General features: G+C 46.0%; 1 protein-coding gene across 1 annotated transcript in view; it reads left to right on the forward strand.

Moving 5' to 3' along the window:
- Positions 1 to 27500, forward strand: part of LOC307085580 (retinal-specific phospholipid-transporting ATPase ABCA4-like) — a gene marked incomplete at both ends in the record, with an annotated part of 52618 nt that overhangs the window by 16725 nt on the left and 8393 nt on the right. Inside the window, 31 exons of the mRNA XM_079750417.1 lie at positions 1287 to 1463; positions 3218 to 3440; positions 4363 to 4584; positions 5483 to 5687; positions 6255 to 6347; positions 7033 to 7266; positions 7627 to 7804; positions 8525 to 8656; positions 9434 to 9573; positions 10353 to 10490; positions 11379 to 11560; positions 12023 to 12128; positions 12619 to 12824; positions 13202 to 13256; positions 13494 to 13553; positions 14032 to 14204; positions 14611 to 14735; positions 15222 to 15320; positions 16306 to 16584; positions 17288 to 17320; positions 17432 to 17537; positions 18121 to 18195; positions 18532 to 18701; positions 19340 to 19517; positions 20552 to 20667; positions 20923 to 21070; positions 21522 to 21645; positions 22402 to 22531; positions 23070 to 23190; positions 24369 to 24431; positions 25071 to 25177. Coding sequence (XP_079606543.1) covers positions 1287 to 1463; positions 3218 to 3440; positions 4363 to 4584; positions 5483 to 5687; positions 6255 to 6347; positions 7033 to 7266; positions 7627 to 7804; positions 8525 to 8656; positions 9434 to 9573; positions 10353 to 10490; positions 11379 to 11560; positions 12023 to 12128; positions 12619 to 12824; positions 13202 to 13256; positions 13494 to 13553; positions 14032 to 14204; positions 14611 to 14735; positions 15222 to 15320; positions 16306 to 16584; positions 17288 to 17320; positions 17432 to 17537; positions 18121 to 18195; positions 18532 to 18701; positions 19340 to 19517; positions 20552 to 20667; positions 20923 to 21070; positions 21522 to 21645; positions 22402 to 22531; positions 23070 to 23190; positions 24369 to 24431; positions 25071 to 25177 — 4398 coding nt within the window. The remainder of the gene's footprint in view (positions 1 to 1286; positions 1464 to 3217; positions 3441 to 4362; positions 4585 to 5482; positions 5688 to 6254; positions 6348 to 7032; positions 7267 to 7626; positions 7805 to 8524; positions 8657 to 9433; positions 9574 to 10352; positions 10491 to 11378; positions 11561 to 12022; positions 12129 to 12618; positions 12825 to 13201; positions 13257 to 13493; positions 13554 to 14031; positions 14205 to 14610; positions 14736 to 15221; positions 15321 to 16305; positions 16585 to 17287; positions 17321 to 17431; positions 17538 to 18120; positions 18196 to 18531; positions 18702 to 19339; positions 19518 to 20551; positions 20668 to 20922; positions 21071 to 21521; positions 21646 to 22401; positions 22532 to 23069; positions 23191 to 24368; positions 24432 to 25070; positions 25178 to 27500) is intronic.

Below are 27500 nucleotides of genomic sequence, written 5' to 3' on the forward strand. Positions count from 1 at the left end.
CGACTCCCCCCCCCCCCCCCCCCCCCCACACACCTCATTACACGACCCCAGGCCGTTTACAGGGAGCCCCCGACCCAACCCAAACTTCAAAGCTCCCGAGCAGAAAATCCTTCCCCCGCCGGGCGCCTCTGTGTCCTCACCGGGAGGCTGCCAGTCGGAGTGGCTCGACGGCGGGCCGCGCGCCGGCCCCGCCCCCCATCGCCGCTCTCTCCCTCCGACACGGGTTTTACGGCGGGGGCGTTTGATCCTTCACTCACAAGTTCACAACCAGTCCTGTGTGTAAACAGCCCCCGGGGGGGGGGGGGGAAACCAGGACACACTGCTTGAGCCGCGTACAGCGCCGCCCCCTGAGCTGGCCGGCGGAGCACCCGGTGGGAGAGCTCTCTGGCGCTCCAGCGTTGTGTAATCAGATTGTACAGAAGGGGGATTAGCAGGGCGACTTACTCACTCAGCCGGGGAGAAGCGAAGCGATGCGTACGTGACGTTTCTAAATGGGTGCACGGCTCAGCGCGGGGGGGGTTCCCTGTTGTGTTGTCTGTCACTTCTTTACAACTAGCAAAGTATTGTTGAAGCGCAATGAGCCTCTCACTGCTTCTGTAAGCCGTTACTTATTTAGACTCTTCTCAACTCCTTCCCTACCCTATCCTCTCCTCTCCTCTCCTTTCCTCTCCTCTCCCTCTCTCATCTCCTCTCCTCTCTTTTTGTCTCGACTTCCGTCCTCTCTTGCTCCACCCATCTGTTCTCCTCTCCTCTTCTCAAACACTGTCCTCTCCTTTCCTCTCCTCTGCTCTCCTCTCCTCTACTCTCCTCCCTCTGCTGACCTGTCATTTCCTTCCCTACCCTCTCTCCTCTCCTCTCCTCTCATCTCCTAAACTCCTACCCTCTCTTCTCCTCTCCTTTCCTCTCTCCTCTCCTCTACTAAACTCATACCTTCTCTTCTCCTCTCCCTTCCTCGCCTCTGCTCTCCTCTCCTATTATGCTCCCCTCCCCTCTCCTCTCCTATCCTCTCCTCTCCTCTCCTCTCCTATACTTCTACCCTCTCTTCTCCTCTCCTTTCCTCTCTTCTCCTCTCCTCTGCTCACCTCTCTTCTCTTCTCCTTTCCTTTCCTCTCCTCTCCTCTCCTCTCCTCTCACCCTCTCTTCTCCTTTCCTCTCCTCTCCTCTCCTTTCCTCTTTTCCTCCTCTAATATGCTCTACTCTCCTCCTTCTGCTCTCCTGTCCTTTAACTTCCCTACCCTTCTATACCCTACCCTCTCTTCCCCTCCCCTCTCCTCCTCCCTCCCCAGGTACTGGGACCCGGGTCCCAGGGCAGACCCGATGGAGGACCAGAGGTACATCTGGGGGGGCTTCTCCTACCTGCAGGACATGATAGAGCACGGCATCCTCAGGCTCCACACGGGCAACGACTGGCCCCTCGGGGTCTACATCCAGCAGATGCCCTACCCCTGCTACGTGGACGATCTGTGAGTCGGCCCAACGCCCAATAGAAGTGCATGGCATGGTTTGATGAATGTCTTTTCTTTTTTTAATGTTGTTCTGTTGTCGCTGATGAAGGTATACCTTCTGAAAAAAAAATGTACACCGGTCGTAAATGTGCAACGACAACAAGATTTTTTCAATTTCATCATGGTTTCGGGGATCAACCAAAGTGCTGTGCTGCATTATGATCTATGAGCAGTGCCAGCAAAACACTAGGCCACAATAACAAAGTGAATGGATATGTACAAACATTATCAACACAACAATGAGAATCAACTTCAGGCCACACAATGTTATTACTGCTTATGTTTTTATTTAAATGGAAACCTATTATAGTATTGTCCCCTTATACTTATCGGTTATATATTCTTTAAAGACTTGCCATTTGCCCAAGAAAAGTCATACATTTGTGTCTGATTAGTCTTCTATTGACCACGGCCGGTTTATTCAGAGGCAGAGATCAGCTGAAGATTCCTGTGGGTAATCAGTTGCATGAAATCTAACATATTCACTCACATTGTGCTTCCTGACAGCAGATAAATCAAGTCATTGAACCGGACACAAAGCATTCAGATAAGGCATCACGGCATACACTTTTACTCACAGTGACTTACAATTAGAGCATTTGTCATCAACGCAGAGTTGACAAATGCACTGTACAAAGCAGGCTAAGCCAAGAAAGCCTTGCATGAGAGGAACGATTGAGTGATTCACACAAAACAAACTTGGCAGACACCTTGGCAGACATCCGTGTGGAAACAGCCAAAGTTGTTAAGATACAATATAAGATGTTACTTTATTAATCCCTGAGTGGATGTTTGGCTTTGTCATAGGGCCTGTTTACCTGGTTTGTTTAATGTGTTGTAATTACACATGTACTGAATTCAGAGCTCTTCAATGGAAACCGACCAAGTTTGGATGAATAAATATGCTAGGATGATGACATACTGCTGGAAGAATCTGCTCTATTGGCCTATCTGAGCGTTTCTCAGTACCGATTGGTTTGGCCATGACATGGTTCTACTGAATTTTGTATTTGGCAAGCTGTCGGTCTGTTATCGGAAAGGAGGAAATGGGGGATCTTCTATCTCTGGGGGGGGGGGTTTTCTTCTAACTCAGCCGTCAACACCTGATGTCGGACAATAGGTTGGACGTTTGGAACACAGCCTGCCAACATACTAGGGCCTGAAACGCATAAAACATGCATTGAGACAAAGCCATCGATTCTGTTGCGCCAGACAGAGCTGCAATCAGAATGGATTCTCTTCAACTTTGACCCAGGCAACCGGATCGAAGTTGAAATCGTATGAACGCGCTCTTCAAGGTTGACAATCCAAGCTGTCTGCCACCCCAGGGGGGGGGCCTTCGTGTGGCTCCTTCGACGTTCACCTCCTCAGGATTACATTGGCCTCGTGGCTCCTCACACAAACGTTGTGAGCCCTTGGCGACCCCCACATGGGGGAGGGTTTGTTATCTGTCATGTTGGGGCTCATGGATGGATGTCATGATTGATGCTGTCTATATATGTTTTTCTGTGGTATATTTGGGAAGAGGGTTTATCTGTCATCTGTTGTATATTTGGGAAGAGGGTTTATTTGTTATCGGTGTGCTACACAGTGTGGCTACACTGTGTTGTGCCTTTTTAAACGTATGCTGAAACCAACTTGACGAACGATTATCCCCGCGGGGACATTAAAGAACACCAACTCACTAACTAACTCCCCCGTCTCCCCTCCAGCTTCATGATCACGCTGAACCGATGCTTCCCCATCTTCATGGTGCTGGCCTGGATCTACTCGGTGTCCATGACGGTGAAGAGCATCGTGCTGGAGAAGGAGCTCCGCCTCCGCGAGACGCTCAAGGCCATGGGCGTGGCCAACGGGGTCATCTGGTACACCTGGTTCATCGACAGCTTCGTCATGATGACCGCCAGCACCGCACTGCTCACCGCCATCATCATGGTGAGAGGGGGGGAGGGTGGGGGGTGTTGGTCAAGGGAGTTTGGGTGGGGGGGGAAGTGGGTATTTGGTCATGGTGGTATTTGGCGGGATAGAGAGATGGGAGTATAAAGTACATTAGCAGTTGTGATGTTGTCGTCTTTGCGTTTGTGCAACGGTGCCCTCTGGTGGAGTATGTGTTTACCGCAGCTTTGGAATAAATCGGACTGAATTAATTAATCCACTTTATTTTTGGAGGTGTGGTGCTTGTTTTCTCCTCCCTGACCGTAGCATGCTGATCAGAGTGTTGTACCAAGCCTTGTCTTGGTTTACATAAGATAGCCAAACCTGGTGAATATTTACAAAGTACACAACAATCATGTGTTGTGTGGAGTCAATCGATGATTTCTCCTCTCCCTTCAGCTCCACACCTCTCCTCCATTCTCCTCTGTCCTCCTCCCCTCTCCTTTGTCCTCCTCTCCTGCACCCTGTCTCCTCTCTTCTCCTGTCTCACGTCTCCTATCCTCTTCTCTCCTCTGTTTCCTCTCCTCTCCTTTCCTGTCCCCCGTCTTCTCTCCTTTGTCCTCCTCCCCTGCACCCTTTCTCCTCTCCTTACCTCTCCTCTCCTCTCTTGTCCTCTCCTCTCCTCTTCTCTCTTCTCCTCTTCTCTCTTCTCCTGTCTCACGTCTCCTATCTTCTTCTCTCCTCTGTTTTCTCTCCTCTCCTCTCCTCTGTCCTCTTCTCCTGCACCCTGTCTCCTCTCCTCTCCTCTCCTCTCCTCTCCTCTCCTCTCCTCTCCTGTCCTCCGTCTCCCCACCTCCCCACCCACTCCCAGCCGTTACAAGTGAACATCACCGAGCACATGAATTACCTCAATGTTCTTGAAGACACCGCGCGGCGTCGTGGGCCTCACGTGATGCGCCTCCCCCCCCCCTGTCTCTCCTAGGGCGGCAAGGTGCTGAACTACAGCGACCCCCTGCTGGTGTTCCTCTTCCTGCTGACCTTCACGGTGGCCACCATCATGCAGTGCTTCCTGCTCAGCGTCTTCTTCAACAAGGCCAACCTGGCGGCGGCCTGCAGCGGTATCATCTACTTCACCCTCTACCTGCCCCACCTGCTGTGCTCCGCCTGGCAGGACCGCATCACCCGCCCGATGAAGCTGGCCGCCGTAAGCGCCCGGACGCCCGCCCGCCCGCCGCCACGGCCCATCCCCTCGTGGTTGAGTGTGTGTGTGTGTGTGTGTGTGTGTGTGTGTGTGTGTGTGTGTACGTTTGTTTTTTAGTGTGTGTGTGTGTGTGTATACATGTGTATGCACGTGTTCCTTCTAAGTTTGTTAGTGTGTGTGTGTGTGTACGTTTGTTTGTTAGTGTGTGTGTGTGTGTGTGTATGTACGTTTGTTTTTTAGTGTGTGTGTGTGTATGCATGTGTATGCACGTGTTCCTTGTAAGTTCGTTAGTGTGTGTGTGTGTGTGCACGTGTATGCACGTGTTCCTTGTAAGTTTGTTAGTGTTTCTATGTGTTTGTGTGTGTGTGCACGTGAATGCACGTGTTCCTTGTAAGTTCGTTAGTGGGGGTGTGTGTTTGTGTGTATGCACGTGTTCTGTGTAAGTCTGTTAGTGTACGTCTGTGTTTGTCTGTGTCCGTGTATGTTTGTTTGTGTTTGCTTCCTGTGTGTTCACTATCCATGTGCACGCTCCCACACCGTCCAACACCCGTGTTACCGTGTGCGCGCGCGTGTGTGTGTGTGTGTGTGTGTGTGTGTGTGTGTGTGTGTGTGTGTGTGTGTGTGTGTGTGTGTGTGAGGGCGAGTGTTTATCGATATACAGAGAAATATAGACACAGAAGATGGATGTCCTCTGCACGTTTGTGTGTGTGTGCAGCATATGTGTGTATCTTCTTCGCACCAGGTGCGGCGTTGAACACTGGACACCTTCTATAATCCCCATCCATTGTTTTAAATCAACGCACTCAGACTTGGTGGCCCCCTTTTCCTCTCTGACCAGATCCCATGCGCGTGGGTAGCCCTGGTGACCCACACTTTGTCCCCTCTGTCTCTGTCTCTCCAGAGTCTCCTGTCCCCCGTGGCCTTCGGCTTCGGGACGGAGTACCTGTCCCGCTACGAGGAGCAGGGCCTGGGCCTGCAGTGGGGCAACATCCAGAGCAGCCCCCTGGAGGGAGACTCCTACTCCTTTATGACCTCCGTGGGCATGATGATGCTGGACGCCGTGCTGTACGGCGCGCTGGCCTGGTACCTCGACAACGTCTTCCCAGGTCTCGCGTCTTCGTGGTCATACATCGAAACAGATTACCGGAATGATGTGTTGTCGCTTAAAGGTTGTGTCGTTGATGCTAGGCCGAAACATAAACGGTCACGTTCATCTGATCTTCCCTCGCGATCCGCTGGCTGCCCCGCCCCACGAGCAGGCCGTCAGAAAAACGCGTCTCTGTAGGCAGCCTGTGCTCCGAGATCGCACACAAAAACAAATGGTACTACCAACCACTCAAAACCAAAATAAATCGTATTCCAACCATTCAACGATAAGGGTTGGGCGCTGCGTTTAACATCGTCTTTACTGGATGCACGAAACGCGGAAGGGAGGGGCGAGCTGGCTCTGTTTGTTTGGGATCTCGCTTCAAATACCCACAGATGCGACGTCGCCCAACATCACTGATACAACCTTTAATGTTTTGATATGATTGTGCAAGAGTTATCTGTGTTTGTTCAATGACTTCCTGACATGGATCTCTTTGTTGTTATGCGTGTCACGCATGCATGCATGGATGTAAGTGTGTGCATGTGTACATGTTGATGGATTCTGACTTACTTCTGCCGTGCAGGTCAATATGGGATCGGTCGACCGTTCTACTTCCTGTTCCAGCCCTCCTACTGGAGCAAACCTGATCCACGGGTCCCAGATATGGCTTATGACAGTAAGCCTCTCTCCCCGGAACACAAGTGTTAGGTCCCATTTGACTTTGCTTAAATGTCGGGAAGTTTTAAAGTAATCCGATCAAAAAAGCAAAAGTGATGTCATGGGTAATATGTTCTTTCTTTTACATGCAGAAGTCACCCTGCTAATAGTGAATTGAGCAAAGTGTTTAAGCTGGCAAGTAACGTGAACACGGTGATGTCAATGCCCGTTTCCTTAATGCTCCCTCAGATTTAAGGGGCATTAAATCTGATAGTCCTCCATGCTAATTTTCCCCTTCCCCATCGTTTTTCTCATGTGTCTCATCTAGGGATCAACCGATATGGATTTTTTGGGTCCGAAACCGATACCGATTTTTTTCCATTAGCCGATGGCCCGATACGCCGATACCGATTTCCTTGAACCGATATTTGGAGCCGATAATTCTTTTGCTCCCTCAATTTAAATCCTAAAAAAAATGACACAATGATGATAAGAAATGAAACAAGTCTCAATTTTGAAAAAGGAACATTTATTGAACTGTCTGTAAATGATGGCGGGAAAAAAAAAAAAATATATATCCGTGGAAAAAATCGGCCGATAAACGTAAAAAACGCAAATATCGGCCGATAAACGTAAAAAATGCTAATATCGGCCAATAATATCGTTCGATCACTAGTCTCATCCCGCCCCTCTATACCCTCCAGTCCCTGAGAGGCCAGAGGCGGAGGCGGCGGCGGCCGAGGAAGAGCAGCAGGAGAAGGATGTGGAGAGCCTGGGCAACCCAGAGACCTTACACTGCAACGGCTCGGCCAGCCGGCACACCTGCAAGCACCAGGACAAGAGGGAGCGGCTGGAGAAGCAGAGGGAGCAGCTCAGACGACAGCAGCAGGAGGAGGAGAACCCGGAGGAGCAGCCGACCGACCAGCAGGGCGGCGCCGGTAAGAGATGGGGGAGGGCGGGGGTCCTGGAGGCCTTACCGCCCCCCGCTTCCCTTGGCCTGAGTCGTTTGAAGTAAGGCTGAATGGTTAATCGAATTCAAGCCGACATCACGCAACTGACTCGGGATCAGTAGGATTCCTATTTGTTTTTCTTTGACGATCTTTAAAAGGAAAAATCGCTATGTTAACTCGGAATTGCAGTATTGGTCGAAATAACCGCAATTCGATTATCACCCGAAATCGTTCAGCCCTAGTTTTAAGTGAACGTGTCTGCCTAACGACTTCATACCGAGATAGTGAATAGATGCTGGCTACAGGAGGACGATATCATCTCCCATCGTCTTCCCGGTAACGCTGCAGGCCAGCTGTTCTTTGAGCCCGAGCCGGTGGGCCTAGTGAGGGGGGTGCAGATCCAGGACCTGGTCAAGGTGTACAAGGGCTGCTCCCGTCCCGCCGTCGACGGCCTCACCATCGCATTCTACGAGGGCCAGATCACCTCCTTCCTGGGGCACAACGGCGCCGGCAAGACAACCACCATGTGAGCACGGCAGGCCACACAGCAGCGGCCCTTTGGACGGTGTCAGCAGAGTCTTACGGGATTCTTACAGTCGATTGATATATATATGATGCGTACTTTGATCGTTTTTATTCATTTCGTTTTTTCTGTTGTTAGTATTTTCTTGCAAGGTCTTGCAATGATGCATTTTTATTAGGGCTGGGCAAGTTCGTGCGTTAATTTTGCGTTGATGCAATCTTATTTTAACGCGATTAATACAAATTGACGCATTAACAAACGTTTTATTTTTTTTTTCTTTGATTTTGAAAGGTTTTGCCCACAGTAATTCAACATTCATATTGGAAATCATTTTTGTTTTTAGTTCCACTTACTTTACAATCAAGTACACTTGCAGTAAGTGACTGCCTGATTACAATTGCAGTAAGCGAAGTATAATTCCCAAATCTGTTTCATATTCAACCCAGACTGAGTGAGCCAATTAAACTCCCTCAAGATCTCTTGGTCTAGTTTTTGCTTTAAGATTTAACATTTGTTATGAATGATAATGTGTCATTCCATTTGATCACCTCATTTAACTTCAATTGGAGGGGATTTAAATATTAAAATATAGATATATATATATCTTTTAATCTTTGCCCAGCCCTCCTAGCCCCATTTTTATACATATCATTTCTTCCCCCTCTGATTGGAGAAATTAAAGATAAATCTGATTTCTTCTTCATGGATTCCTGCCCTCCCCAGGTCCATCCTGACCGGCCTCTACCCCCCTACCTCGGGCACGGCCTTCATCAACGGACGGGATATCCGGACGGAGATGGACGAGATCCGGACCTCCCTGGGCATGTGTCCTCAGCACAACATCCTCTTCAACCAGTGAGTGCTGGGCGTTCGCCTGCCAGCTCACCCCAACCAACACGGTTTAGTAGGGGGTTCCCCTCTTTCAATGGGGCTAAGATGTCTGGAAATAGATATTTCAGCCTTAAAACAAGTTTGATTATGGTATTATCTTCAATCATGAGCAGGGTAATTGTGACTGATCATTTCCTTTGGGATTAATAAAATCAATATTTAGGAATTGATCAGTAGAATGCATGGGGATGCTATGGATTGTGTAAGATTTTTGTTTTTCCTCCAAAGACAAGTATGATGGTGCGTTGTTAGTGTGAGTGGATGAGGTGACACATTCTTTCCAAACACGTACACAGACCCACACCCACTATCTCAAGCACTTGACAAGCCCCATATCAATGCAATGCATTTCTATCCTTATGATTGAATCTCCTCCACTCCGGGTTAAACCCTGACCATCGATCGGTACGCTCCCCACCGGTGTTCTGAGTCCCTGAGTGCGGGCGGGCACGGCGTCCTAACCCCCCTCCAGGGTCAGCTTAGCTCAGGAGGTAGAGCGGGTTGGCTGGTAACCGAAAGGTTGCCAGTTCGATCCCCGGCTCCTCCTAGCTGAGTGTCGGCGTGTCCCTGAGCGAGACCCTTACACCCTAACCGCTCCTGACGAGCCGGCTGTCCTCTTGCGTGGTCGACTCTGCCGTCGGTGTGTCAATGTGTGTATCAACCGATGTGAGTGGCTTTGGATAAAAGCGTCTGCTAACCGCCCTGATGGTAACTGTAACCCTGTCACCCCCTGCTGTGCAGCCTCACCGTGGAGGAGCACATCCTGTTCTACTCCCTGCTGAAGGGCCGCTCCCAGGACGAGGCACAGGCGGAGGTGGAGAGCATGCTGGAGGACCTGGAACTGCCCCACAAGCGGGACGACGAAGCCCAGAACCTCTCGGGTATAAGGGCCCCACCCCCACCCTGTATAGCTTTTACGGTGTCGGGATTCAGGACCGGACTTTGGGGAAGAGTTTAGTTTTTCTATTGGATGAGCGTTTTAATGCCGCTGCTTCTGAAAGGGATTGATCGCAGAAATAAAAGTCTTTGTACAATTCTTTCAGCCAGCAATTTTGTGTATTTATGAACCATGTTATTATTCCCCTGACAAAACAATTAGAATAATCTTGGTTAAATTCTTTCAGCCAGAAATTATGTATATTTATGTAGCTTGTTATTATTCCTCTGATATATTTTTTTATAATAGTCTTGTTAAAATTCTTTCAGTGAACAATTATGTATATTTATGTAGCTTGTTATTATTCCTCTGATATTTTTTTTTATAATAGTCTTGTTAAAATTCTTTCAGCCAACAACTATGTATATTTATGTAGCTTGTTATTATTCCACAGATCATTTATTTTTTCTAATAATCTTCGTAAAATTCTTTCAGTTAGCAATTATGTATATTTTTGTAGCTTGTTATTGTTCTCTCTGATAATGTGCAATTTAATTTAAATGATTAAATTGCACATGTTCGACAACTGCTAAAGGAAATTAACAATTATGTATTCCACTCTATTTAATTTTTAGAACATAAATTAACCCAGGCAATCTTTTTGTTGGTTTCAAAAGTCAGTGTATACGACGTAGACGTTTTCTCTTGTGTGCTCTGGTCCTAATTTACACTTCACACAACTTATATATGGTCTGTCATTTCCTGTCTTTGAAACCTGCACAGGCGGTATGCAGAGGAAGCTGTCTGTTGCCATGGCGTTTGTTGGGGGGTCCAAGATAGTGATCCTGGATGAGCCCACCTCGGGGGTAGACCCCTACTCGAGACGCTCCATCTGGGAACTGCTGCTCAAGTACCGAAACGGTGGGAGACGTACAACCAGACAGTTCCTCTCCCCAAGTGTTCAGAGTGTACAGTATCTTACCTCATGTGTTCGTTGTCTATGAACGATGAATAAATGCATTGTATGACGCATCAAATAAATGAATAATATTATATCATCTCATATTCATAATGTAATATGAGTTAATTTAACTTGATATCAATATAAATAATACAATTCAAATAAAATAGAAAACTGAATTCTTCTCACCATTTAACTAAATCCGTCAAATTGGGTTTTGAGGGCTTTCAGGCTGTATAATCTAGTTTTGCTCTCGGTTCTTTAACAATGGCCAATGGTAGTCAAACAAATACACAGAACCATCAGAACCATGAGACTCAATCAAAACACTTTATTTGAAGCAAAGTCAGGCGAGCAATCATTACTGATATAATGTGAGCTTAAATGCTGCATCAAGATTCAAGGTTATCACATCACAAATGTAATCCGAGTATAAAGGAGTGAGGGAAGTGTGTTATGTGTTACGTGCAAACTTCTTTCATTTTTGATTCAATTAAATAGTGTTTTGATGGAGTCTCATGGTTCCGATGCATTTGTTTGACTACCATTGGCCATTGCTACAGAACCAACGGCAAAATTAGATTACTACAGCTTTAATGCCCTCAAAACCCAAATTGACTGGTTTAGTTATATGGTTAGAAGAGGAATTCAGTTGTATTCTTTTGTATTAAATTTGAATAGCAATATTTAGATTTATAAAAAGTTAACTTACATCGTATTGTATTAAGTTAAGTTGTCCTTTATTGCCCCTTTTCGGGGGGAATTCTTTCTCTGCTTTGGACCCAACCGGGAGCCTGTGAACACACGCTCACTACATAACGTTGCATTCGCCACGCCGCCGTCCACAGGCCGCACGGTGATCCTGTCCACGCACCACATGGACGAGGCCGACCTGCTAAGCGACCGCGTGGCCATCTTGTCCCAGGGCCGGCTGCACTGCTGCGGCTCCCCGCTCTTCCTCAAGAACTACTTCGGCGTGGGGTTCTACCTCACGCTGGTGCGCCGCATGAGGGACCTCCGGCGCAAGGAGGTGAGCTCCCTGGGAGCCTCCCGGCGCTTGGAGCCCTTGGTTTTTGTTCACGCGGCGGCTGGGAAAGGCCGTGCGGTCGGCTGGAAGCGTTTGATTTGTGTTGGTCTGTCTATTTATTGAATTGAGGAAGGTCGCTGTCAAGAATAAAGATAGACAACAGGCAGAGAAGCAGGTTTTTTTTGCTTTATACGTCTGACCCATATGCAGTCCTAAACGCCGCCACAAGAGGGCACTAGATCATCGTTTTTCACTTTTCCTCAGATATATGACTATATACTATTTACATAAGTGTCTTTATGTTTTCTCTATCTCCCTTCTTCTTCTATGTACAATTTAACAATTGTAGAAATGTTTCACAGAACTTTTCTTTGTTTCCCTCTCCTATTCCATTAGTGTAATGTGCTAAGCCTCGTCTAATGGTGTACCTTGTGGTTCCTCCTCCTTGCCTGCTGTGCTGGTCAGAACGACTGCGACTGTGCGTCCGATTGCTCCTGTGCTTGCTCCCTCTGCACCAAGTATAAGGACGAGTCCCAGAACCTCTCCCAGCACATAGACAGAGCCCTGGACGGTGAGTGTGTGCTTACAGTTTACCACCTATTTAGTCATTTCGCAGGGAATTTGTTCCAAAGTAACTTTGAGATAGTGGTCATGAAGCTCAATCAAGGATACCTACAGGCAGTGGACATGGGGCATGCAAGCCCCTTGTTGCTGGTTGTCAAACACCCTCGCCACTACGCTTTCGTGACACCCTAACTTCTACCTATAGACTCTATGCATACACTTGCAGTTTGACTCTGTTCATTTAAAAAGGACCATGAATTTTCTAATTTCTCTCTCTAAATTATATCAGTCGTTATGCAAATCTTTTTTTTTTCTGACACATCGTCCCACTTCATACTACTCCCTCTCTGATCCTCCTCCTCTTCCTCCACCTCTTCTTCCTCCAAATCCTCCTCCACTTCCTCCTCCTCTTCTACCGCCACCTCTTCATCATCATCGTCGTCCTCCTCCTCTTCTACCACCTCCTCATCCTCCTCCTCGTCCCCCTCCACCACCAGGGGACATAGACAGCATCACCAGCCTGATCCACCACCACGTCCCGGAGGCCAAGCTGATCGAGAGCATCGGCCAGGAGCTCACCTACCTGCTGCCCAGCAAGGGCTTCAAGCACCGGGCGTACGCCAGCCTCTTCCGGGAGCTCGAGGAGACCCTGGGAGACATGGGCCTCAGCAGCTTCGGAGTCTCTGACACCTCGCTGGAGGAGGTAGAGTAGGGAGGGATACGGAAACATCATTCACCTTTGATTGCGTTGGTTTGGTTTGGTAATGTCTTCATTTTATGTTTTTTTTTTTTATTGCTATGTATAGGAACAACACAATTAGGAGTTGGTGTGATGATTACAATGGGCAATGTTTTATGTCTTCTGGCGTTTGAGCAACAGAATACGATGTGAGGTTCAACGTTTAGAAATTCCAATGAATAGGTTTTATGTATAGAACGAAAGCTTCTGGGGGAATTTTCTCCTATGTTGTCAGACATAAACGTCACTCCGGTGGACATCGCTAGGCTTGCCATCTCCATCATTCTTCTATTCATGTGTTGCCAGATGGTTGCTCATGTTCCAAACTTCTTCTTTCCTAGATATTCATAAAGGTCACTTCGGACGGAGAGGCAGCGAGCAACGGAAAGACTCCTGGTAAATACTCATCATACTGATGATAATCGCTCCCCTTTTTACCTGTTGAACCTTCAGCACAATGCATTTCTCCTTTGTGTGTCCTGATTGTATGTTGTGAAATATTGTGTCAACCGTATCCGCACTTAGCCTCAATGTGTTTGTCCTTGTATCGGTGCTGTTTGGTGTCTGTGTTAAACCTTTAGTCTTGTCTGTGATGTGTTTCTCGTGTCTGTACCTGGGTGCTTCGACCTCTAGAGCAGTGGATGTTACGTCAACGGAAGAGTAGCAACAAATGTGCTGCAGAGGTCGTGGAAGGTCAGAGAGCCTAGACTGCAGATAGCGACTCGTAAAAAGCCTGCTTGCTTTGCCGGAACCTCCTGAGACATCTGCTGTAAACTACTGCTACTATCTACCTGACAGCTTTGCATAGGAGAGAATTTAAAACCAGCAATTGCTTGCTGCTCTTTATGGATACACATTTACTGGGGAGTAACTACACCCTAGACTCCCGTTTGTGAGTTGATTAAGAGGATTAAAATATTAGCTAGGCTTAACAGAGATTTAAAACCAATCCATGGTCCACACGGGCTTGATTAGTTCTGAACACAGATTTGCATCAGATCCTGACAACTATTCAAAGAAATGTTTACCATAGCTGCCTTAGGCTTAGCTAGCCACAACACTCCCTCATAGCCAAGCGTATCCTCACTCCTTTATGTTTCACTTTCAATCCCTTACTCCGGTTGGAATCCTTCGATTGCTCATTGTGATCTGTGTTGATTGACTGCTGCAGAAGCCAATGGGGAGGCTCAGGACAACGGGGGCTTCCGCGGGCCCTCGGAAAGCAACGAGGGGCGGGGCTCCAGACAGGTGAAGGGCTGCAGGCTGGTCCTGAAGCAGTTCCATGCCCTGCTGGTGAAGAGGTTCCACCACGCCGTGCGCTGTAAGAAGGACTTCCTGGCACAGGTAGGAAATGCCAGTGATGGTGATACAGTGAGTGACTGAGTTCACGCCGGATCAAACCTGTAGCCTTCGTGCCCGTCGGTTTTATGGTTGATTGCGTTGTTGTAGAATAAGGATTGCCAGCAACGTATTTGCCTTTTTGCAATTATTCGGTATAACCTTAGGTAGTTAGAAATAATGATTGTAATAAATTTTCATTTGCAACTTTTTTCATTTGAGTAAGTAATTTATGAATATTGGTTTAAAATGAGCAGGTGTTGCAACTAGATGAAGGCCAATTACTAGATGCACTTTCAGTCACATTTCATGAATAAATCGGAAACAAGAAGGAAGTGCAGGTTTAGGTCCATGGAGAGCTGTGACAGTAGGGAGGTGTAACCTCCAGTGTTTTGGTCCCACCCTGTACCAGGTGGTCCTCCCGGCCAGCTTTGTGCTGATAGCGCTGGTCTTCACCACCATCGTACCGCCGTTCGGAGAGTACCCGGGACTTACTCTCAGCCCCTGGCTGTATGGAGAGCAGTTCACCTTCTTCAGGTTGGACCCAGGCACACACCTGCCCCCTGGAAAACAAATCCAACATCCAAAACACAGCCGGCATCAAAACACACATCTGACCCCCCTAAGCACATATCCTGATCCCCAAAAACCACCTGAGCCCCAGAAGACACATCCTGACCCCCCAAAAGACACATCATGACCCCCATAACTCCGAGCCTGAGCCCAAAAGCACACATCCGGATTGCAATCACACCCCTTGTTCAATTCAATGTCCTTATAAGATTTGTCTTAAGGTACAGTGTGTAGATAACCTTTTGAGTTTAGATTTTATTCAATCATTCAATTATTTGGTTTTAATCTGATTAATTTTGAGCCGAGCCCATACTATTCAATAATTTAATCATCAAGATTATTTCCCAAACATTACACACACATGAAATCAATTGTTTTTATCCCACCTGTATTTCAGCACGTTGTTGTCCTGTCTCCTCTTGTTGTTGTTGTTGTTGTTGTTAATTGTAGTAATGAGCGGCCGTTCGATCCCAAGATGAAGCGCTTCACAGAGAGCATGCTGGGTAACCCGGGGCTGGGCACTCGCTGCCTGGAGGGAGAGCCTCTCGGGTGGGTGACCGCCGCCTGACACCCCCGCACCTTCACTGATCCCCACCGCAGGTCCTGCTAAGACCCGCCCACACTGCCCAGAGTCTGGCTGGGATTGGCCGGTTAGGGACGGTTCGATATGGTTAAGTTATAGGTGTTTAGGTATTAGGTAGGTATTAGGTGAGAGATGGTAAAGTTTCAGATTTAGGTGACAAATCTTTAGGTTTAGTGTTAGGTGAGAGACGTTCATGTTAGGTATTAGGTCATGGTTAAGTTACTAGCTTCCACATCATTGAGTTTAGTGTTAGGTGAGAGACGCTTATGTTAGGTATGAGGTCATGGTTAAGTTAATAGGTTAGACATAATTTAGTTTAGGGTAAGGTTACCGATGGTTATGCTTAGTAGACAGTGTCTCGCCAGCCCATCAACGATCAATTCTGAACAGCCTTGGCGGGTCTCACCAGGAAGTGCAGGCGGATCAATAATCACATGGGAGCACAACATATGCAACTCGCTTATCTATGTTCAGATTTCTATATATATATATATATATATGAACACATTACAATAATGAGTAATAAATCCACGACACGCTCAACACAGGCTCAAAGACACTTCAAATAAATTGTACGTCATCTTAATGAGTTTAGATACAGATCTATACGTCCCATCCATTCGTAAACTGACAAATTAAATTAACTGATTCCGATGTGTCCCGTTCTTTCCTATCTCCCAGTTCTAATCACGTCGGAGCTCCACATATGCACCTTGCTTCTCTATGTTCCACATTCTATATAGCATATATATATATGGACACATTACAATAATGAGTAATAAATACACGACACGCCCACCACATGCTCAAAGACACTTCAAATAAATCGTACATCGTTTTAAATTCAGATACAGATCTATACATCCCATCCGTTCATAAACCGACGAAGCAATAACCGACGTGTCCCGTTCTCCCCGATCCCCTTCTCCGCTCCGACCTCCCGCCACCCAGCATGCCGTGCGGCAACACCTCGTCGTGGGCCTACCCGGACGTCTCCCCGCTGGTCAGCAACATCCTGCTGAGCCCCGAGTGGCACCAGGGGAACCCCTCCCCGTCCTGCCAGTGCAGCGAGGGCAAGCGGCTGACCATGATGCCCACGTGTCCCCTGGGGGCCGGGGGCACGCCCCCCCGCCAACGCCGGGAGGCCACGGGGGACGTCCTGCTGGACCTGACCGGGCACAACATATCAGACTACCTGGTCAAGACATACCCCGGCCTCATCAGGACCAGGCGGGTGGCGGCGCTAGCTAACAATTATTTGCCGAAGGCGAAGTGAACGGTGGGGAATGTTCCCCCGCTATTCACGGAGCCGGAGCTGTTTTAGTGTATGCTACACGGGAACACTCCAAAAAGAAACAAGATAACACTTTTTGCCGGGATTTATTTGTTTTTATTAGCGGTTCATTTTTTTTTATCAGCGTGACGAGACGGCCGTCACGCAATTTCCCCAGGTTGAGATCTCAATCTCGGGATATTGCCCAATTTCCCGAGATAGCGAACCAATCAAATGGCGCCATCTTAGGAGGTTCACGTGTAGCTTATGTGTTTAATGTACAGTGCGTATCTGCACAAAAGGGGCATTGTGTACATGGTCGTGAAGATGTACATTTTCTTTCAAATGTAACATTTGTGTGTTTATTGTATGTACTTATTTTATTGTGATGATCATCGGGATCATCATTGTTGGAGTAGATTGTAGGAAAAAAATATATACCCATATACAGGATATTACATTTACACTTGTCACTTTAGTGCTGAACGTTGCCTTTTGCAACGTCACGATATGGTCGATTGATTTGAAAATGGGGGCTATATGAATCTGTTCTTCTCTATTGCTCTCTCTCGCTCTTGCTCTTTCCCCTCACCGTTGCTCTCTGTCTGTCTGTGTGTTGTGGGTCGCATGATTGTGATTGTTTCACTTATGTTTTCACAGTTTGAAGAGCAAGTACTGGGTGAACGAACAAAGGTAATCATTTTACTGTTTACACTGTGTCTCCCCCTAGTGGATCATACGTACTACTTCTTTAAAACGGTGTTGCCCGATGGTGAGCATAAGTAACCATCCACGTGTCTGCAGATACGGAGGTCTGTCCGTTGGTGGACAGCTCCCCATCTTGGACTTGGACCCCACAGAACTTCAGAACACCTTGAAGCAAGTGGGCCGGATGCTGAACATCACAGGGGTACTTGTTCAAGGAATAACATCTAAAACACTGCTTATATTAGGCTAAACAAAGCCAAAATAATATGTGTGTTGCAATGTCTCACCTGTACTAGCTCTATGTAGAACAGACAGTATTTTGTTGCAATTTTAAAATAACATTTTAATTTTATATCCATTTTTAGCAAAGGTTTTCACACCTTTTTTATTTTTGGGGTGCCAGGATTCGACCCATCACACCCTCATAATTTTTTAGGGTCTATTGTCTTAGCATGTATATGTATAATATTTGTATAAATATTATATGTATAATTATTTTATTCCTTATGCTTTTATTTATTCAATTGCTGCTTCAAAGATGCATTGCATGCGTGTCCTCCTCTCACCTGATGGGGGCGGTGTTTAGCCGCACACAAGAGCTGCTCTTGGATGATCTAACACGTCGTTACCTCATTAAACAGTACAAATTTGAACGCAATTAATTAAGATACCTTGGTAGGCTAGTAGGCCGTCTTAAGGAGAGGAATCAGAGGGTAGCCTCCCCTTTAACACAACCATCAACTTAAGTAGCTCGTTGGATGACCACAGTAATGTCTTCTTCACAGGGTACCTATTCTAAACGCGCTCTGAAGGATATCGGGCCATTCCTGCGTTATATGGAGAGTGAATTCAATATAAAGGTGAGTAATAAGGTGGTGGTTGAATTCCTTCTGGTGCTTTCTGGGAGCAAAGGTATGTTGTATGTCCCTCTCCACAGCTGGGTCCGTCAGTATGTAATGATTCCATTTTTCACGTTATACTTTTTTGCATTAATATCACATTTAAATGTTATGCCTGTTCAGAGGTTGATGATCCTTTTCTTATTTAAAAAAAAAAGACAAAAATAAATGAAATTGTATTCATGTCAATATGTTGACACTTTTGGTACTTTGAAAAAAAAAAAAAAAACGAGAGAAAAACCACACGTTATCCTACACAATGACTGCATATACCGTCCCTGTCCCCGCCCTCGTAAGGTGTGGTACAACAACAAGGGCTGGCACGCCATGGCGTCCTTCGTGAACGTGGCCAACAACGCCATCCTCAGGGCCTTCCTGCCCTCCTCGGCCAACCCCGTGGAGTACGGCATCACCGCCGTCAACCACCCACTGAACCTCACCAAGGAGCAGCTTTCCGAGGTCACCGTGTGAGTGGGCACCCTGCGCTCTTATTGTGAAGCTGTGAACCCAGGTCGTTCCTGTGTAGACCTCTGACGGATAGGTCCCGCCTCCGAGGCTCCCGGCTCCCTCGGCCAAATGTCTATTGGGAACGACATGTTTTTTTTTTTTTAATGATCGTAATTAACAAACTCTGGGTGGCGAAGAAGTGAATGCTGCGTCACGTTTTGAACTTCACACTTTCTCCAGCTAGTTTCGACTGGGTTTTTGGATCGTCGATGCCGTTAATTTAACAATTTTTAGTGCCACTTTAACGGCACCGACAATCCAAATACCCAGTCGGTTGCTTTGTGGGTTGGATTCAACTGAAATTGAAAATAATATTCATATTCATGTTATGAAGTATAACAGTGGGAAAGGTATTCACAAAGGCCAGAGAACCGAGAATGGCAAAGTTATTTAAAAAATAACATTATGGTTTAATTCCATGTTAGAATAGCAAATGGCTGCAATGTGTTTTGATTATATTCTAAATCCACCATGATGGAACCTCTCTCTCTCTCTCTCTCTCTCTCTCTCTCTCTCTCTCTCTCTCTCTCTCTCTCTCTCTCCATCTCTCTCTGTCTCTCCGTCTCTGTCTCTCTCGCTCTCTCTCTCTCTCGCCCAGGCTGACCACGTCGGTGGACGCGGTGGTGGCCATCTGCGTCATCTTCGCCATGTCCTTCATCCCGGCCAGCTTCGTCCTCTACCTCATCCAGGAGCGCGCCACCAAGGCCAAACACCTGCAGTTCGTCAGCGGAGTCAGCCCGCTGATCTACTGGGTGGCCAACTTCTTCTGGGACATGGTGAGGAGTTCAGCGGGCCCTCCTTTCAGTTCGGTTCATTCTGGTTTCCAATGCTCATTGGAGGCATTGGAAATGTCTGAGAATTTGAATATGTATTATGGTTTTTTCCTAAAGATGGAATAGCGGCACCACTGCGCTCCTTTCAAGTGATAAATGTTACATTTCAGAATAGGGCTCTTGCAACGCGGGCATTTTATTTTACTAGAAGCTGTCATATTTTTCCTTTTCCGATGCAGAAAAGATTTGCTGGGTCAAAACACAGGGTTTATTTGAATAAGATTTCAAAATGTGTGGGAAGTGTGGGAGATCCACTCTTTGTCCCAGTCTGGCAAGCTTAAGTCCGAAGCAGGCCTCACCCCAGACGACCCACGAAGGTGTCGCTTAGAGGTTCTGTGTTTGGTATAATGGGTGGCAATGGATGGCGCTGTGTGACGCGTGCCAAGGTTTAGACCAGGGATGGAACTTATACCCAGGCCGAATGGCAGTGCCGGTGTGACTGCCCCAGTTGGAAACACGACCCACCTCGGTTCCAGTGAAGACACACGGGTTTGAACTGTTTCAAGAGCAGTGAAGGAAAAACACGCACACTATTCTGGATGACTGATGCCAGAAAAGGAGAAAGAAAACATTGTAGCTGGAATTTGTTCCCTAATTACCATCCTGTTATTATTAGTAGGTTGAGCTCTTTCATATGTTTTGCCCTCATTAAAAACTTGAAATTATAAATTGGTAGGTGTTGCGTTGTAGGCTGCAGAGTGAGTTTTGCCAATTAATACATGCTCCATAACACTCTGACACAACGGCATTACATTTTGGATGTACAAGTCTCTTATTCAATATAAACTGCTAACTTTCAACATGGCGTCTCATTCTTGGCAAGATTTATGAGTCGTGATAAGGATTTAGTATGGTCAATTTAAACCCAGTGTGATTCCTGATTGCAATCAGAGAAATCAATCCTGGCAGGGCATGGTGATTGCTAGATATGTATTGTTCTCTATTAAAGTGGTGAATTATGTCCCTGCTGTCCCCAGGTCAACTATTCTCTGAGCACAGCAATGGTCGTGGGCATTTTCATGGCTTTCGACAAAAAGTGCTACACCTCCCCCACCAACCTGCCCGCCCTGATAACACTGCTGCTGTTATACGGGTAACTTTTCAGTTGTTTTTCCCTCTTTATTCTCCAATTTAGACAACATAAATTATCTACACAGACAGTAAAAACAAACAAAACGATTTTTTTTTCCTCAGATAATTAACGCACACAGAGGAAATAATTAATATAATTAATACAAAAAAATAATTGAATATAGTCTGATCAAAACGTCTGGGGAATAGAAGAGAAGGTTGAAGGCCAGTCATGAACTAACACAGAGTTTCTGATTCCCTTCCCCCCTGTCCCTAGGTGGTCGGTAACCCCCATGATGTACCCCATGTCCTACGTGTTCAGTGTGCCTAGCACGGCCTACGTCTCGCTCTCCTGCATCAACCTCTTCATCGGCATCAACAGCAGCGCCATCACCTTCATCCTGGAGCTCTTTGAAAACAACAGGGTACCACTTTAATCCTCCAAACATATTCGAATGCACTTTCAAGTTTCCATACATGGAAGTAAAAAAAAATTGCACTCGATTTTCCCTGTACGTTTGTTTTTACTTTAGTGAGAATGTTCTTGTGCGTGGGTGAGGAGGTGTTGAAGGATTATCAGTCGCTTACAATGATTTATTTCACTGGACAAATCATTGTTTCAATTTCAACTTATACTGACAACTCGATGGAGGTTGTAGGCTAATTCCCCCCCAAAATTGAGGTGATTTGTCACTTTAATCCACATATCCACACACACATTTTTCCACACATGGTTTCGGCTTTCATCACTGCGGGTGTGGCCCTTGAGTTTGAAGGCTGCTGTATAAGCCTTTCTGGCCTTGTTTGTGCAATACCGCAGCGCTTGTGTGTGGGTCTATATTTATGCATTTTTCTTCTATGCCTTCTTTGACGTAGTCTTTGCTGACGTTTAACGAGTGGCTGAAGAAGGTGCTGCTGCTGTTCCCTCACTTCTGCCTGGGCAGGGGGCTCATAGACATGGCCATGAACCAGGCCGTCACCGACGTCTACGCCAGATTCGGTATGAGCTTTACGTTTGGTTACACGATTCTCCCAGGGCTGCCTAGCCTCGTTTCATTCGCTTTGCAGACACATCCGATTCTAAACTTTGGACAGTTTTGAGGATGCCGAAATCACATGAAATGTTTTGTTTCACCGTCATCGTTCTGCTAGCTCAGGCAATTTATTTTAGAAGCCTTTTTTTTGTTGACAATCTCTCTCAGCCTGACAGCAATCGATAAATCAAATGCTCCGACAAAACAAAGGAAGTAAAAACGGTATTGGTGGCGGTCCCAGGCCTGTAATAAGCCAATCATTTAATTTGGGCATATGATATGATTGCCGTCCAATGATTTGATTCATGATTTGATGACCAACGTTTCAGACCTAATGCGAGGAAGCTAATTATGGATGTTTGGGGAGGGAGTGGCTTTGGAGGAAGGCCTGAAGAAGAGAGAGCTGGGATTATCTTTGTTGGATACTTTCAACATCTGTCTTATTCTGACAGGTATCTCAAATTATTTACCCAAGCTTTAGTTTTGAACGTTTTTGATCCAGGTAAATATTCCAAAAACCCATCACTCTTTAGATAATATATAAAAATGTGCCCAATTTTAAATATAGCGTGTTCATTTTGTGCTTTTAATTTTGAACAAACAGACCCCCCCCCCCCCTCCTGTCCTCCTCCCGGGTACAGAGTATATCTCTCTGGCTCTCCCTGGCCTCAGTCAGCGGTTAGTTCCGGAGGCTCTCGTCTTAACTCTGCCTGTCCTTCCAGGAGAGGAGTACACAATGGACCCGTTCCGCTGGGACTTTGTGGGGAAGAATGTGACTTTCATGGCTGTGGAGGGCTTTGTCTTCTTCCTGCTGAATCTCCTTATCCAGTACCGCTTCTTCCTCGACCACTGGTAAGGCGCTGGCGCCCAGACTCGCCTCATGCCAGCGGAGACCTTTCTTATGCCTTGGCTGCCACATGGCCTCTATCTATTTAACAAGTATTTGCCGAAGGTCTATATTATTCGCTGAATAATTGTTTTAGTATATACTACAGGTGAACACTCCAAAAATAAAAAAGATAACGCTTTTTACCGGGATTTATTTGTCTTTTATAAGCGAACAAAGCGATGAAAACAATATCCCGAGGTTGAGATCTCAATCATGGGATATTGCCCAATATCCCGAGATAGCGAACCAATCAAATTGCGCCGTCTTAGGAGGTTCACGTGTAGCACATACTAATCATAGATATCTTCATATTTGTGCTATTGATAAAGCGAGTCGTGTTCCGGTGTTGTAACCGGTGTTTGTCGCGATGCTAGATGGGATCCGTTTTTTTAAATCCTGATCTTGATAATATAATTATCATACGGATCAAACGCATCATAGCAAGGCCCATCCATGTTGGTGCTCTCCTTCATCGCGGTCGACGTCCTCGCCCCCCACCAGGTTGTCCGACCGCCAGCGACCTCCCATCCAAGACGAGGATGAGGACGTGGCAGAGGAGAGGGAGAGGATCTACGAGGGGGGAAGCAGAGGGGACATCCTGTACATCAAGGACCTCTGCAAGGTAAACCCACGCCGTTTCCACAGAAAACAAAATATGCGTATCAAGTAATTGTATTTGAATACAGACATACGAAAATAACAAAATATGGTTAGGGTTAGGGTAAGTGAATACCAGCATGTACCAAATATGGTTTGATATTCGAATGGTGGCCGTTTGAGATGCTCCTTTCGGACTCATGGTGCATTGAGTGTAATGTAATCTAAAAGCCCCAAATATGGATTGGTCTTTGGGTGAAGCCTCTTCTCTGTGTCTGAGTAACACAAGAGCAAGTTTAATAGGTCAGTGATGTGAATAAGGAAAGCGTCAACAAGTGTTACACAACATAGAGGAATCCTATAAAAGAGTAGGACAAATTTAAAATTTAGATAGACGGTGCCTTTGGGACCTGAGCAGTGGGATGTGATGATGAAGACAAGGAACATGCTTTAGGAGTAATGCCACTAAATTACATAGATGAAGTACTTGCATACCCATGTATTATTCATGATGTTTTTATAAAGTTGTGTACAATATAGTGCTGCTAGGCAGTAATACAATGTGAGGACACTAGTGGCCCTTCAACATTCAAATGACACCAGCCGCTTACACACCTGCCTTATCAGGGTAGTAATGAGTCATTGACGATCCCTGGTCAGTTCAGAGAGTGCCAAATGTGCAATCAATTTCTTCCATCAATAGGCCGTTTTCACAGAGGTGTCAGCGTTGGACAAACACAGGTGTAGCTCATAAAAGTAATTATGGCTCTGCTCCCTTAATGTACCAGCATGGATAATAGACCAGTGAAGTTAAGTCTGTTACCATGCCCTGGTAGGTTAAAGTAGCAGACCCATAATTAGTGTTATGCGCGACAGCTGTGATGGTCCAACTCTGACACCTATGTGAAGGTTTGGGAGTTTTCCTGCTCCTTCAGTGTGGGTGAGGTAACATCTAGAATTCCCATTAAACAGCTCAGTTCGTTATGAACTTGAGGTCGTCCAAGGCCAACACATTTAGAGAGACTGGGAACTTTTTGTTCTATTCCAAACCAACCAACTAACTAACCAACTAAACATAATAAAAATACCTTCAAAATCAAATAATTGATCATTTCCAGCAGAGTGCTTTATGGAAAGTTGTTCAGGGTAATTGTCTGTCATGAACCGTGCGGTTGTGTGTCCGTCTGTCCCCTCCGTGCACAGACGTACGTGGGCAGAAAGAGGGCAGCGGTGGATCGGATATGTGTGGGCGTCCCTCCAGGAGAGGTACGCACTGACCCACAGAGGCACACTGCAACACATCGCCGATATCCTCACTTAATAGCATATGCTGTTGTTAATATTATAGAGAAAACTAATATTGATGGTAATCATGATCAAATACTTATAGAATCTACTTATTCTGTGCCTGTCTTTTAATAAAAAATATGGTTCATGCTTTATTTATTTTAGGACTTAATCACTTCAGTGCTTCTTGCAGAATGTTGATGCACTTTAAGTTGTCTCATCAAAGTCATTATCAGCAGCAACAGGAATGAATAATCCCTTCTAGAAACAACTTTATGAGTCATGAAATGATTGAGTGCCATCACTGCTGTCTAGGTCCAAAAAACAACAGCAATCTTCTGTCCATTAACGCACACCAACCCTATTTTGCTGTTGTTTTTGATTGATCAAATATGTCTTTATTTTTCGAAAAACATATATTATTATTAAAATTACCTAATTATCTTAATGACACAAATTGAAGCTGACATGTATACGACGTGAGTCCAAAGAAGCTATGGAGTATAAGCCATGGAGCGTGAGCAATTGGATAGGGTAAGCTTAGCTTTGCCTAGCTTATGGTATTGTTATTATCTATTATGGAGCATAGCTAAGGTGATTCCACATCTCCTGTTTCAGTGCTTCGGCCTGTTGGGGGTGAATGGGGCAGGCAAGACGACCACGTTCAAAATGCTGACAGGAGACGCAGACGTGAGTTCGGGGGAGGCCACCGTGATGGGATACAGGTACGTACACCCTCCCTGCCTCTGTTGTGTGTTGCTGTTTTAAAGTTGCCGTCTGTAAGATTGGAGAGTTGTAAAGAGTTGGGAGTCAGAAAAGAATCCCAAAAAACGTCCATATCCGTTCCCTCCCTCCTGACGATTCTCTATCATTTGGAAGCGTCGCATTTCACGCACCTGTGGTTGACAAGGCAAGATGGATTCTCTGATCAAATCAGGGAAGAGATGTCCTGATAGGTCAGAAGTGAGCCGGGAACAGTCTTAAATCCTCCAGAACAAGTTTTATCACACCGCGCTTCACTCCTTAATAGCTGACTGATGCATGTGGCATTTTAAACAAATTATACCAAAGTGAAGCTGTTAAAGCTTGAATACAGCAAGTTTAATGAGCAAAGGCATATTGGTATTTTTGTGCAAAACGAGGTTTTGTTAAAAGTCATCTATTTTTTAGTTGAATTTAATCTTCAATTTGTTTCGGTTTTACTTTTGCCCAATTATCCCAGTGGAAGGGAATGAACTGAGGTTCATCATGCGACCAACAAAGTTTGTATTTTATTCTCAACACGTTTCTAAGAATTGAACATTGACTTAGGGAAACATCAATGCATCTGGATCACCATCTAAATGGTGGAAGCAGAGGTGGGACTCCCTGGTGGAGGAGGTAGGACGTGGGGAAGGAGGGGGAGGGTAATGTCTGGAAAGTGCAATTTGGAAGTGATGGTTTCCCAAGCCCCCTGTACGAGGGGCCAGAAAGGTTAACACAGACACTGACCTTGCATTATACATGCTATGTTTAATATTTGTATGCCCCAGACAGACCTATGTACACACTCAGGCACACGCGCACACACACGCACACACAAGCACAAACAAATACGCACAAGCACACACTAGCACTCACAGTTTTAAATGGCAGCCTGAAAATAGCATGGCGAACGAGGACATGCCTTGTCTTTATGGGTTTGTGTGGGTGGTGAATGTGTTGTTGTTTTTAGTTATACCTTGATATTTAGTTGCCGGTGGACTTTCTACTTTAAATACTAAACTGACTGAAATTGGACATCTGGAAATAATGACCATAATCACTGGTTACGGTGTATAAAATAAACCACAATGGGAGTCTTGTTGTCAGGGCATGACAACAACAGGGGCGGTGATGCAGATAAAGCAAAGCCGTGGTCGCTAATCCCGCAAGAGAACATTGTTCTAACAGCGACAGGGACAGCCCAGAGTAGTTGATTTACCACAGTAACAGTGATTAAATATGAGGTACTTATTGGCGCTTTATTGACTCAATCAGCTGACATTTGAATAATGTTCCTTGGTGCTTTGAGCCTATTGTTTCTGTGGGAGACACCTGATCGATAGTTGTATGTGACCGTTTTTTAATGTTGGATTTGTTTACACTGAGTCAGAACTATTAAAGGCCAGAAGTGTCTGGCTTTATAAAAATAATGCACACCCCATTGAAAAATATGCACACTGTTGGAAATGCTGTTGACCAATCAGGATCAAGTATTGAACCAAACTGTGGTATAATGAGATGTGAACATAAAGGTGAAGGTTAAAATGTGTGTCCATTTTAATCAAACTAATGAATATGGTGGAGGAGAGAAGCTTTGACAGTAGCACAGAAGCGTATGTCTGGGTACACCTACTCGCTCACTCACTCACTCACTCTCTCCATCACTCACTCCATCACTCACTCCATCACTCACTCCATCACTCACTACATCACTCACTCCATCACTCACTCACTCACTCACTCACTCACTCACTCACTCACTCACTCACTCACTCACTCACTCACTCACTCACTCTCACACACACTCACTCACTCACTCACTCACTCCATCACTCACTACATCACTCATTCCATCACTCACTCACTCACTCACTCACTCACTCACTCTATCACTCACTCCATCACTCACTCACTCACTCACTGACTCACTCACTCACTCATTCATTCACTCCATCACTCACTCCATCACTCACTCACTCTCACTCACTCCATCACTCACTCAATCACTCTCACTCACTCACTCACTCCATCACTCACTCCATCACTCACTCAATCACTCTCACTCAATCACTCTCACTCACTCACTCACTCACTCACTCACTCACTCACTCCATCACCCACCCACTCACTCACTCACTCACTCCATCACTCACTCACCCACTCACTCCATCACTCACTCCATCACTCACTACATCACTCACTCCATCACTCACTCACTCACTCACTCACTCACTCACTCACTCACTCACTCACTCACTCCATCACTCACTACATCACTCATTCCATCACTCACTCACTCACTCA

This window comes from Pollachius pollachius (assembly GCF_949987615.1).
Source record: "Pollachius pollachius genome assembly, chromosome: 14".
In the NCBI taxonomy this organism is placed as follows: Eukaryota; Metazoa; Chordata; class Actinopteri; order Gadiformes; family Gadidae; genus Pollachius; species Pollachius pollachius.